Source organism: Meles meles, chromosome 7 (genome assembly GCF_922984935.1).
Source record: "Meles meles chromosome 7, mMelMel3.1 paternal haplotype, whole genome shotgun sequence".
NCBI lineage: Eukaryota > Metazoa > Chordata > Mammalia > Carnivora > Mustelidae > Meles > Meles meles.
The window spans coordinates 120,956,001-120,968,701 of record NC_060072.1 but is presented as its reverse complement, the minus strand read 5'-3'; the positions used below and the strand labels follow the sequence as shown (position 1 = coordinate 120,968,701).

The following is a 12,701-nucleotide window of genomic DNA, read 5'->3' as shown; positions in this document are numbered from 1 at the left end:
TGTACATACCTTCCTAAAAGCAGGACTTCTTTCCCCCCAATTTAAAATATTAAGATAAAGAGTTTCATAAAAACGGAATGTGATTTACAGGTATCACTTTGAAAAGAAAAAAAAAAAAACCTGGGCACTTGAGACTAATCTTTTCTTTTCATTACAGTTTTGCTTTGAAATGTGATCCTTAACATTCCCTTGAAGATGAGCCTTTGTGAATGTCCTATCACATAGTTATGAAAAGGGAACTAATGCCTCACTGCAAACTAGAGGTTAATTTAATTTATTTATTTATTAGAGAGAAAGCACGGGCAGGGTGAGGGGCAGAAGGAGAAACAGACTCCCCGCTAAGCAGGGAGACTGATGTCCATCCCAGAACCTCAGGATCATGACCTGAGCTGAAGGCAGGTGCTTAACCAACTGAGCGACCCAGGGCCCCCCAAACTAGATGATTTTATTAACATGATACGTATACAGGTTACAGCATTAATAGCTATCATTTGAATCTTGTACAAAACACATGCCTTTAATTACTAGGGTTTTGGGCACAAGAAATGGCCAGAGTAACAGCCAGTATAATTATAAATAAATACAAGGGAAGGATATAACCATTTAAAAGAAAATAATTGGGTGCAAGTATAAAATGCAAAAACAAAGCTGTTTATACTTAAGACAAATCTCTAAATTTATTTTTCAAAACTGTCATCATGAGAACAAATATACTAATACATAGTCATGTTGACCTTAATCACAGTGAAGTCATAGGATAGCATACAAGAGATAATTCTCATATTTAAAGGATATTTAAAATGTTAGCCATATCAAGACCCTCTTTTAAACACTGTATATGGCATCTCACTTTATGAAAGGGTAATACAGCCCTCAAGAATTCTTCAAACAAAATCCAACATAAATAGGAATACAATAAAAACTATTTTGAAAACCTGTAAAATCAAAGCACCTATGTAAATTAAGACCATCGCGAATCTATAAGATTATTTTAGGAGGACATGGGCTGGATGAGACACTAAATACTGTAGTTCTAAGGAAAAATTGACAATCATTTTATGTAACTTACAAGGCAAATTGAATACTATGAAAGATGTGCTTTAAGGCACGTTTAAAAGTTTTAATTTAAATAATACTCAACAGGAGGCAACCAAGTCTGTGATACTCACTGAGACATAGTAACAAAAGGGCATGACTTGCAGTTGGGGCCCTTCCCAGTCTATTTTTAGAGGCTTAAGACTCCAGCCTTAAATAGTTTTAATAATAACATGCTTGTGGCTACAACTCAGCATGTAACACACAGTCTGGGAGAAAAGCAGTACTCAGAACTGTGGAACCTAGCTTGCTGGGGTTTTGTTCCCCTTTAAAACGAATCCTGAGATCTTGCTCACAGAACATGAGGGATCTCAAGAATGTTTTTGTTTCCTTCTGTTCACTAGCTACCTTGCAACATGCACAAGTCAAATTGGGTGGTAAATTGAGGTTTAAAATTAGGTTAAAATTAGGGGATACATCCTTAAAAATGTTCTTCCCTTAAAAAAAAAAGAACTATCTTGCTTCTCTGGAAGCCTACTTTGAAATATTACCTTCCCTGGGTACAGAGCGACCCATGGGTGAGTAAGAAGCACTCTGGAGATGATGGAGATGTGTCCTTAAAGGTTCCAGTCTCTATGTCTCCCATTGTAGCTGGGATAGCTGTGTCCATCGAGAGAGTAGGAAGGGCTTACATCCTGTAGTTACTTGATAGGGTCTTGAAACGTTTGTGGATGTGGACTCACGAAGGTATGTGCGTGTGAACACAAGTTTCCATAAACACACATTACAGATAGGTATATACACCATACGTGCTCACCCACATATCTCCCAGTGACAAAGCCCCCATAGTCTGATGGGACTTGCTTATTGAAAATTACCACCTTTTCCAAATCCAGCCTTCCCATTCCATTCCTGTAACTCAAAATTACAGTAAATTATACTCTGAAGGGTTCATTTCAATATTCAACTTAAAAAAAAACCCAAAGCAACACATGGGTAAACCAAATTATATCCAGAAACAAAGGCACATCTAGGGCCAACACACCAACCTTTACCCCTGAGAAACAAATAGAAAAACCAAGGGAGATGCTCTGAGATGTTATAAAAATTGAACGGGAATTTCTGTTTTATTTTCTCAGAAAAGGAAGAGGCAATCCCTTTCATGGATAACTAAGTGTAAGAGATCTAAATGCCTTGGGTGTCCCCTCCTTGGGATAAGAGTCTAGATGAGAGACTGAAGAATAACAGATCAGATCCAATCCCCTTCCTTCTAAATCCAAAAAAAAAAAAAAAAAGATATGGCATTTAGGGTTTTCAGGGCTCTTCTCTGAGCTCCAGGAAAAAGGAAGACAAGATAGGAGGCCGGACTCTCCCAGAAGGATCGCCCTGCTCGGACTTGGCAGAGGAGTCGGGCACACTTCCTTTCCCCACTCCCTCGCCCCGGACCGTGGAGTCCTGGCACCTGTCATCTCTTGTCCTCCACAGGGCACAGCCCTGGGACCGTGGCCACTGCTCCTCACGCAGGCACATCTGTGTTAGGCCACATGGGCCTGGCCATCCTGCCTCTCCAGCCCCGCCCCACCCTCTATCACAAGTTCTCCTTCAGAAGGCCGAGCTTGCGCAGGGCCTCCCGGCGGGCCTCCTCCGTGGAGCCGCGGCCAGAGAACTGGACAGTGATACCCTGGGGCCTGAACCCAACAGCCCTGGGCAGCGACCCCGACCGCTTCCTCGCATCCTGGCTGCAGTCTGGCTGCCGGTGCTCGTAAAGGCTCCTGCTGGCATTCTGCCGTGCAAGTTTGCCGGCCAGTGCCGGGTCTGGACGGAAGGTGACAGTTTTCCCCATCGAGACGAAGGCACTGGGCTCACTCTTCAGGACGTCGTGGATGCTCTGGAAGCCATTGGCCAATGGCGGGCACTGTTCCGTCTGCACGCCTCTGGACTGCAGAGTGCCGGTGTGGATGCCCACCCGCATGGACATGGCATCGTGGATGGGGCCTGGCTTGCTCTGGCCACGCGTCCCTAGCTCGGCAACCTCAGCCCTGGGGGCCCGGTCTTCTGCCTCCCCCGCAGCCAGGAAAGAGACGCCATTGATGTTGGCCAAGACCCGGGCCTTCCGCTCCTGCACGTTGACGGCTGCTTTGGAGATGGTCTTGTTGAACTCCTTCCCTGCGCTGTTGGTCACGCTGATGTTGCTTGGGAAGCGGTGGATCTTGGGCGCGGGTTGGGCTGTGTGTTTGTGCCACAGGAAAGGGTCCCCATGCCGAGGGCTCCCCGAAGGCGGTGTCCTCCAGTCCCCTGGCTTGCTCTCCTTGGAGGGGGACACAGGCAGAAGCCCTTCATTCCCTGCCACCTTCTCAGACATTTTCTGAGCGATTACCAGGGGAGTGGGAATGGAGCGGGGCAGTTTGGGGTGCTCTGAGGGGGGAGTGGGGGTCAGCAGCTCTTTCCTAGGGGGCGTGGCTGCTGTGGCCACAGGCTGGGAGGGCGGCACAGGAGGGGCCTCTGGAGCTGCTGGGTCTGGCGAGGGAGGATCCCCGGCTTCTGGTTTCCTGCCCTCAAGGACAGGAATGTCTTCCTTCCCAACAGGACCAGTCCCTGAAAAGGAGGCAGAATCCTCATCAGGTACCACGTTAGGTAAAAACAAATGCATCCCACTGCCTTCCCACTGGATTCACGAGGGCCTCCAAGGGACATAAAGCCAACATCAGCAGCAATGTCAGCATCCTGTCAGCTAACCTCCCTGGCCCAGCCAAGGAGAACCTCCCCTGTGAGTCTCACCACCACGTGATGAGAAGGCATGATGGGTCAGGGATGGTGGAAGATGCCAGTCTGAAGGCTCAGCCCCTGGGATGTACACGGAGCATGTGTGCTTCTAAGGAGGTGTGGACCAGGACAGAGTAACAACCCACCTCAGGAGGGGGTGTTGCTGAGGGGAAAATGGAGGCGGGAAGGTTGGGGGACACCCCCACATCAGGTTTTTCTAGATGAAGACTAGCTGGTTGTGTCAGATGCCCTGGGTCAACTCAATACATCTCTGAGCCTTTACAATATCCTTAACAGATATGGATCACAGGCCACCCAACACCGTGGGCACCCATATCCACACACCCATCCCTCGCGGCAGAACTGCGCGCCGCATCTCAGACATCCCTAGTCTCAGACTCTCACACAGCGCCTGCCAGAGAAGGCAACTGCCACTGCCCTGAAAATGTCAAGGTAGAGACGGGTGGGCAGGGCGGCTTTCTCTCGGTGAGTGTTTCCCTTGGCACTAGAATACAATCTGGCCTTTTTAAAGGATCAGCAGGTTCAAGTTAACGTTAGGAAGTACACTTCAAAGAAGTGTGATAAAAACGGGAAATTCTTATCCAGTCTCTTCTTTGCTGACATGGCTACAGGCAAAGCTCCACACTAGAGCCGAGAACCCCAGTCTGTGAAATCTGGTGTAACACCCAGCCTTGTGCACGTAGCTCGCACGCACACACACGTGCACGCATGAAAGAAAATATATTTCTAGAGGTTTGTGGCAAATGGCAGTATTTTGCTGTAACAGCCAAAACACTTTCCCTTCTGTTTCTCCCTCATCCTTCCAATCTTCATCTCCTTGCCGAAGTTTATTTCGAGGATCTTTAACAATCAGGAAAAACAGTGCCAGACAATCCCACTTCATCCATCCTGTCTGGTCTTCTCGCAGGATTCAAAAGACAAAATTCATGCCTCTTCTTGGAGGCCGCCCGGAATCAAGCAAACCTACAAACCCACAACCTACTAGATGCTGAGCCAAACTCTTGTCTGCTCTTTTCCTGTTTTCCTGCACCAGCAGACTTCTCAGTTCAAATACTCCTACTTTGAAAAGTCATGCTAGAGAAACAGGGGTATAAGATTGCTCAGAGATCAAACCTAAGGGCTAAAATAAAAGTACTTTGTCTGCTTTCTTTGTAAAATGAATTGTTACACCTGGAATTCATTTCCAGTTTTCTTTCTCGCCCTTTCCCCTCCCCCTCCCTCCCTTTCTTTCTTTCTTTCTCTCTCCTTTCCTTTTTCCTTCCTTTCTTCCTTCCTTCACATAAGAATTGATTCGTGTGGCCAGCTAGTGTCATTCTTTATCCTGGCCCTTTCGGAAACTCCCTTCAGAGGCTGTCTCCTAATACACTACGAAAGCATCTGCTTGGCTGGACACTCAAACTAGCGAGACCATGTTTCTACCTTGCAAAAACCTGATGAGCCCCACAGCATCATTTCTGGCCACACACAGGGGACGTCCTCACCTGCTGTTGCTGTCCCAGCCAGGAGGCACTCTGGTTCTCCTATCTCTGGTGCTGGCTGCACTAAATCGATCACCTCTCCCGGCTCTGAGTGACCGGAAGCATGCTCTTCCAGAGACCCGGGAGAGTGGCCATCACACAGGACTTGCTCCTCAAAGTCGTCTTCCAGGGAATCGATGGTCTCTTCGAAAAACAGGATGACATCCTTTTCCTCGTGTGTCAGGTACTTCAGACTCTCGTCATCCTGTACGATAGGTTTGGGGATTGGGAATAGAAGGGGAAAAAACAAACAGTCATTTCGCTCAAGCGAGAAAACAAGACAAAGTTGGGATCTGCACCCAGCGCCCAAGAGGATCCACAGCCCCCTCGCAGTTCCTGTTGGGGAGAGTCTGCCATTCGGGAGGCCCCATGGACCAACGTGTCCCTCCCCATTTTACCTGCATGAAAAAGAACGCTGCCAAGAAGCTATAGCCAAGAAAGCATCTTAGAACCTATTATGAGCTCTAGCCTTATGGTTCCTGATGAGTCAATGACAAGAAAAATAATAATTCTTCAAACCTCCTTGGACCAGTGTTCTCAACTGACTGCTCTCAGATGTCTTCCCCAAGAGCAGCAGGGGATATCTCTGGTCAAAAAGAGTGACGGGGGGGGGGGGGGGCGCCTGGGTGGCTCAGTGGGTTAAACCTCTGCCTTCGGCTCAGGTCATGATCTCAGGGTCCTGGGATCGAGCCCCACATCGGTCTCTCTGCTCAGCAGGGAGCCTGCTTCCCCCTCTCTCTCTACTTGCCTCTCTATCTACTTGTGATCTCTCTCTATATAGCAAATAAATAAAATCTTAAAAAAAAAAAGAGTGACAGGAGTGGACATATTTATGTCCTCTTCCACCGGAAACCTCTCTAAAACAATGGGATTTATTATTTGTTTTAAAGGCGCAAATCACAAAGACAAAAATAATAGGAAAGGAGACGGCAGCCACAAAATGTGGGAAGTTAGGCAGCAGCAGGACAGGTGTAACCAACTCTGAAGATCCAGGGAAGCTGAGTTTCTGCCAGCAGCTGCGGGAAGCCAGGGACCAGCCTGCTGAGAACAGGGGACTCTCCCTTCAGGCCCCCTCCACCCCGCTCAGGCACTAGGGGTGCAGAGCAGTTCTGGGATGGGGGGCGGCAAGAGGACAATGGGAAGAGCAGAATTGGTTCAGCAGGAATGAGGCACCCTGGCAGAAAACTAGATGTTTCTTCTTAAAGAAGGTAAGAGAGGGATTTGAAGCAGAGCTGGTTGAGATGGAAACAGAGAGTAAATGAAGCCGAACAGATGCTCTAGGGACAGAAGCTGGAAATCTTCCCGGGGGCATCTGAATGTCCAAGGCCCCAAAGGGGTCGGCCCCACGGGTTCCCCAACAGAACAGCTCAGCACGATCCCCCTATAGATGAAGACCACAGTCAACAAACCCCACACAGAATTTCTAATCAGCTTCTCAACCTCCTCTCTTAAATACGTGCACACTTAGAAGGATCAGTGAGCAGCTGAGAAAAACCTTTATCATGAAAGACATACCTGAACAAACAAAAAAGAAAAGAAAGCACTTAACAAAAATAAAACTATGGAGAACTGATGACAGTTTCTAAAAAAATGACTATGAAAGCCCTCAGAGAGATGAGGAGACACTGAATCCATCAAAAATACGATGCTCCTAAAAAACAAACAAAGCAACCAACCAACCAACCAGAGGACCAAAAGCAGCTCTTATAAATTAACACCAGGACAGCAGAACTGAAAAATGAAATCAAAGCCTACAAGAGAAAATAGAGAAATGAGTAAAGTAAAACAAATAGACATTAAAAAAAAAAAGAAGAAGAAAAAGTAAGACAAAAGAAAATTAGAGGATAAGTATGGGAGGGCCAACATCCGATAATGAGGCTCCCAAAAGATAAATCAGAAAAGTAGAGGGGAAAGTATCAAAATAAATAAGTAAAAGAATTCAAGGAAAGGTCACTGAACTGAAGGCTCTGAGTTTCCAGAGTTTGCATGGTGGAAAGTCACCATGAGGACAACCTAATGAACAAGAATGAAACAGGATGCCACTGACCAAGATCCCAAAAGCTTCCCAGAGTGAAAATCAGGCCACAAAACAAAAGACCAAGAATTGAAATAGCAACAGACTTCTTAGCAGTGATATCACTGGAAGCAAGAAGAAAACGTCAGGATTCCTTCAAAATTCTGAGTGAACTGAGGACTAGAATTTTATGCCTAACTAAATTATGGTGATGATAAAATAAAGAGGCTTTTAAGACACGTGAGGACTATACAATGGATCTCCCACGTATGCCTTTCTCAGGGTGGTGGTGTAGTGTGGCTGCTCCCCTGGACAAGGGAGGAAACCAAGAAAAGACACGGGAGCTGGGGCCCAGGAGAGCATGAGAGAAAGCCAAAGGGAATCCCAGGAGGCCAGTGACATTCCCAGGATGTTGGCAGTGCAGTGAACAACCAGTCTAGTTCAGAGCACACCAGAGGGGGAAGAACACGAAGCAAGCAAATAAAACTCAGACAGAAAACTGAAGTTATGAGAAAAGGCGTATGTCTACGAATCCATTTGTCCATAGTAATGAGCATCCATACACACAGATATATGAATTATATTTGTATTCACAGTAGCAAGAAAACAAGCAAAACAAGAAACCACAAAATGTCCAACAATAAGGGTGTAGTTAAACACATTGAGGCATGTTCACAGATGGAACGTTATAAACGGTGTTTTCAAAAGAATATAAAGCTAAGTGAAAAAGATGCAGCTAGAAAGATGGAGCTGTCTCAATTTGACTTAGATATATGCATATTTAATATTTACCCCACCCAGGAAATACTGATGGGACATATAGTAAAAGGCAGATAGTGGCAGTGGAAGGAGGATAAAGGTAAGTAACAAAGAAACAGGGTGTGTTAAAGGTTGTGTCCTCTAGGGGCGCCTGGGTGGCTCAGTGGGTTAAGGGGCTGCCTTTGGCTCAGATAATGATCTCAGGGTCCTAGGGTGGAGTCCAGCCTCTGTTCCCCGCTCAGTGGGGAGTCTTCTTCTCCCTCTGCCCCTCCCCCACTTGTGCTCATGCACTCTCTCTCTCTCTCTGGCTTGCTCCCTCTCTCAAGTCAATAAATCTTAAAGAAAAAAGTCACGTCTTCTAGTGAGTAGGAAATGGGAGGAGGGTGTTTTCATAACCCTATGAAACTGCTTGACCCTCTATGAGTGCAAACTTTGATAAAACAACAGAAAAAGTGGTAGAAGCAAATGTGATTAAGAGCTGACCAGGGTGGGGTGGCTGTGTGGCTCCACTGGTTAAGCATCTGACTCTTGCTCTCAGCTCAGGTCTTGGTATCAGGGTTTTGAGTTCAAGCCCCATGTTGGGCTTAAAAGAAAAGAAAAAAGAAAAAAAAATTGTTGACCCCGGTGGCGCAGGAGAATGCTTTTCACACTGGGATCTGAGAGGTAATGACAAATGCTCGCCCACCCAAAGCCCCTGACTCCTGGGCCGCCCATGGAAGGGCCTGCGGGCTTCACAAATTTAGAGACCGTTTAAGGCATCTGTTTGTTTTTGGTATGATTAAACCAAGAAGACATGCAAATTTCTCAAGCTGCCTTGGCTACGTTAGTTTAATCCTGAAGACAGGAGGATTCCGGGCAAGGGGACTGTCTGCGGCCGGGTTCAGTGGGCAGACAGACAGAATGGCATGGGCTGGGTCACAGACATGCGTCTGCTTTTGTAGACACAGACAGCTGTCTCACATGCTCGTCCCTGGTGGGCTCCGGCCTCTGACTCTCCCTCCCTGGCAGGCGTGGGCCAGCATCCCATTATGATTTTTCATCCGTTCCCAAGAAGACAGTGTTGCGTTTTTGTTTTTGTTTTTCCCCATAATACTTCACTGGCTGTTTGGAGATTCTCTTATGAAGTGCCGCCTGTTCCGGTTTCTATCAAGTTGTCTTTTTAAAAAATACAGTACCAGCCAGACATCATTTGTTGGATATATTCATTGCAAGTATCTTCTGCTATTCACTGGCTGTTCCCTGCTATTCATTAGCAATTAGACGGGCATTCTGGTTGGCAAGGCTTCTGCGATTCAGTGCTACAATGAGTCTGGAATGAACCTCTGTGTATGGTGTGGTCAAGATTCATTGTTTTCTAAATTGATACCCAATTGTTTCAGCACCAGGCCTTGGAAAGATCGTGCTTTCTCCCGTACAGGTCCTCCCGATTGTATGTCAGGTGACAGTCCACGTGTTGGGTCTGTTTATCAATTCTCTTACCTGTCTACTTGTCTATTCATATACCAATTACACAGTTCTATTTTTTTAAGGATTTTATTTATTTGAGAGAGAGAGGGAGCAAGAGACAGCATGAGCAGGGATAGGGTGGGGCTGAGGGGCAGAGGCAGAGGGAGAAGCAGGCCTGACGTGGGGCTATTCCAGGACCCTGGGATCATGACCTGAACCGAAGGCAGACACTTAACCTCACCGAGCAACCCAGGAACCCATGTTGCTTCCATATCTTGACTATTGTAAATAATATTGCAACAATTACATGCTCACCCAAAGTGCATGAGGGCTCCCTTTTCTCCACATCCTCGCCAACACTTGTTATCTCTTATCTTTTTGGTACTAATTCTGGCAGGGGTGAGGCGATACCTCACTGTGGTTCTGATCTGCATTTCCCTGATGATGACTGATGTTGAGCATTGTTTCGTGTCTGCTGGCCATCTGGATACTATTCAATCCACTGTCCATTTTTAAATTTTTATTTATTTGCTTTTAAGATGTATTTATTTATTTTAGGGAGAAAGAGAGCAGGGGTGGGGCAGAGGGAGAGAATCTCAAGCAGACTCCGTGCGAGTGTGCGGCCCAACACAGGGCTCGATCACATGATGCCGAGATCATGTACTGAGCTGAAACCAAGAGTCAGATGCTTAACCGACTGAGGTACCCAGATGTGACTTAAACACTTTTTTAATTATAAGTCCCACTATCTGGTAGTTTAAAAGCCTTCCAGGTTTGGTGTTCTTCTCTAAGTCTGTGCTAGCTCTTTTGGCCCTTTTTATGTCCATGTAAATTTTAGATTCAGCTTGTCAGTTTCCCATACACCCAGATACACACACACCTCTGCTGGGATTTGGGAACTATACAGAAGTTCCTCAAATGAGAACTGAATTTTCCAACGTTTTTTGAATCCTCAAATATGGTATACATCATCCCTTGTTTAATTAGCGGCTCTTGAGCTGTGGGCCTTTACCAGCAACTGTAGGAACTCAGCACAGCACTTAGACCTACAAATTCTTGGGCCCTACCTTGGGCTGCATCTAAAGCATTAAGGGCCTCGGGTCTGTGCGTTAACATACGCTCTGGGAAATACTGATGCACTAATATTGACTAGGCACTGATTTGGTTCTTCATCTTTCCTCAAGAATGTCTTGGGGTTTCCAGTCTGAGATTTTATGCAGTTGTCATTATATGTCTTCTTAGGTATTTGATGTTTTTTTGATGTTAATATAAATGCTGTCACTTAAATTTTTTTTTTTTTAATTTTTAGGTCTTTTTTATTTTTTTATTTTTTAAGTAAATGTTACATCCAACGTGGGGCTCAAACTTATGACCTGGAGATCAAGAGCTGAATGCTCCCTTGACTGAGTCAGCCAGGCGCCCCTAAATGGCATCATTCAAAATTTTTTCTAATTGCTGTTGGTATATAGAAATATAAAGTACACTGATCTTGTAATAAATAAATTCAACCAATTTGTTGTGTATTCCTGGCAACTTATTTGTAGATTCTTTCCAATTTTCTACACACACAATGGTGTCTGCAAATGAGAGATTTTTATTTCCTCCTTCCATTCTGCTCACGTCCTGTTCATTTTTTTCATTTGCCTTATCATGCTGGCTGGGTTCTCAAGTCGGCGGAATACAAGTGGCATCTTTGTCTTGGTCCCAGTATCAGAGAGAAAGCTTTCAATATTTCTCCATTGAGTATAATGTTTGACATAGGGTTTTCTTTTTCTTTTTTTTAATTTTGTTTGTATGTTTACTTATTTTTAAGTAAAGTTGACCCTCAAAGTGGGGCTCAAACTCACAACCCTGAGATCAAGAGTCCCACACTCTACCAACTGAGCATCAGGCACCCCGCTGTAGATTTAAAAAAAAAAATGCTTTTCATCAGTGGTGCCTGGGTGGCTCAGTGGGTTAAAGCCTCTGCCTTTGGCTCAGGTCATGATCCCAGGGTCCTGGGATTGGGCACCACATCGGGCTCTCTGCTCAGCGGGGAGCCTGCTTCCTCCTCTCTCTCTCTCTGCCTGCCTCTCTGCCTACTTGTGATCTGTCTGTCAAATAAATAAATAAAATCTTTTAAAAAAATGCTTTTCATCAGATTAAGAAAGTTTTCTTCTATTCTTAATTTGCTAAGCATGTTGGTTTTAATATAATGAATGGGTTTTGAATTTTGTCAAATCATTTTCTTTACATATTAGAGTGATACTCAGCTGGGGGTGATGTTACCCTTCACAGGGCACTTGGCAATGTGTGGAGACACTTTTGGTTATCACGACTGGGTGGGTGTCACTGGCCTCTAGCGGGTAGAGGGCTCAATAGCCCACAGGGCACCAGACAGCTCCCCACAGAAAGAATGATCTGGCTGAGGAGGCTGAGGACACAGGATCGTATGTTTTTCTCTTTTATTCTGCTAATGAACTGAATACAACAACTGATTTTCAAGTATTAAACTAACCCCGCATTCTTGGAACAAGTCCAGTCTGGTTGTGATGTTATCTTTCTTATACATCACTAAATCTTATTTGCTAATACTTTGTTTAGAATTTCAGCATCTGTGTATTCACAAGACAGACTGGCTTGTCATTTTCCTTTCTTTGTGATCATGTTTTGTATACCCTTCTTTTTAAAATGTCAACTTATAAAACAATGTGCCTGCCCTAAGATTTTAATTTTAGTTCCTAGCTTATCTTTTTGCTCCACCTTTCCTGAGATTTTTTTGGGGGGCGGGGGGAGACAGAATTTCAGAATAATTTTTTTCCAGCTGAAATGAGAGCAGGTTCATTTTAACTAGGTCTGTTAATTTTATCAGTCTGCATACCTAGCAGTAGACACTCCCTGAAAGCTTCAATATTTCCTTTAAGAACATGGTCAGGGTAAGGGGCATTAGAAGAGGGGCAGGGTACCATGAGGGAAAACGTGCACCAGGTATTCCCGACTGAGTACTTTCTATTGAGCACTGGACCAAGGGAAAGAGAAATGGGTTTTTAAATACCCAGCACAGGGATGCCTGGATGGCTCAGTCAGTTAAGCATCTGCCTTTGGCTCAGGTCATGATCCCAGGGCTCTGGGATCGAGTCCTACATTGGGCTTCTTGCTTGGTGGGG

The 12,701-nt window shown here is 45.4% G+C and overlaps 1 protein-coding gene across 1 annotated transcript in view; it reads right to left on the bottom strand.

Annotated features, from left to right (window-relative positions):
• Nucleotides 1–404: 404 nt before the first annotated feature.
• Nucleotides 405–12,701, bottom strand: part of PROSER2 (proline and serine rich 2) — a 43,591-nt gene continuing 31,294 nt past the window's right edge. Inside the window, exons 3-4 of the mRNA XM_046010569.1 lie at nt 5,301–5,541; nt 405–3,630 (exon numbers count right to left, since the gene is read on the bottom strand). Of these exons, the coding sequence (XP_045866525.1) occupies nt 2,624–3,630; nt 5,301–5,541 (1,248 nt within the window). The 3' untranslated portion in view covers nt 405–2,623. The remainder of the gene's footprint in view (nt 3,631–5,300; nt 5,542–12,701) is intronic.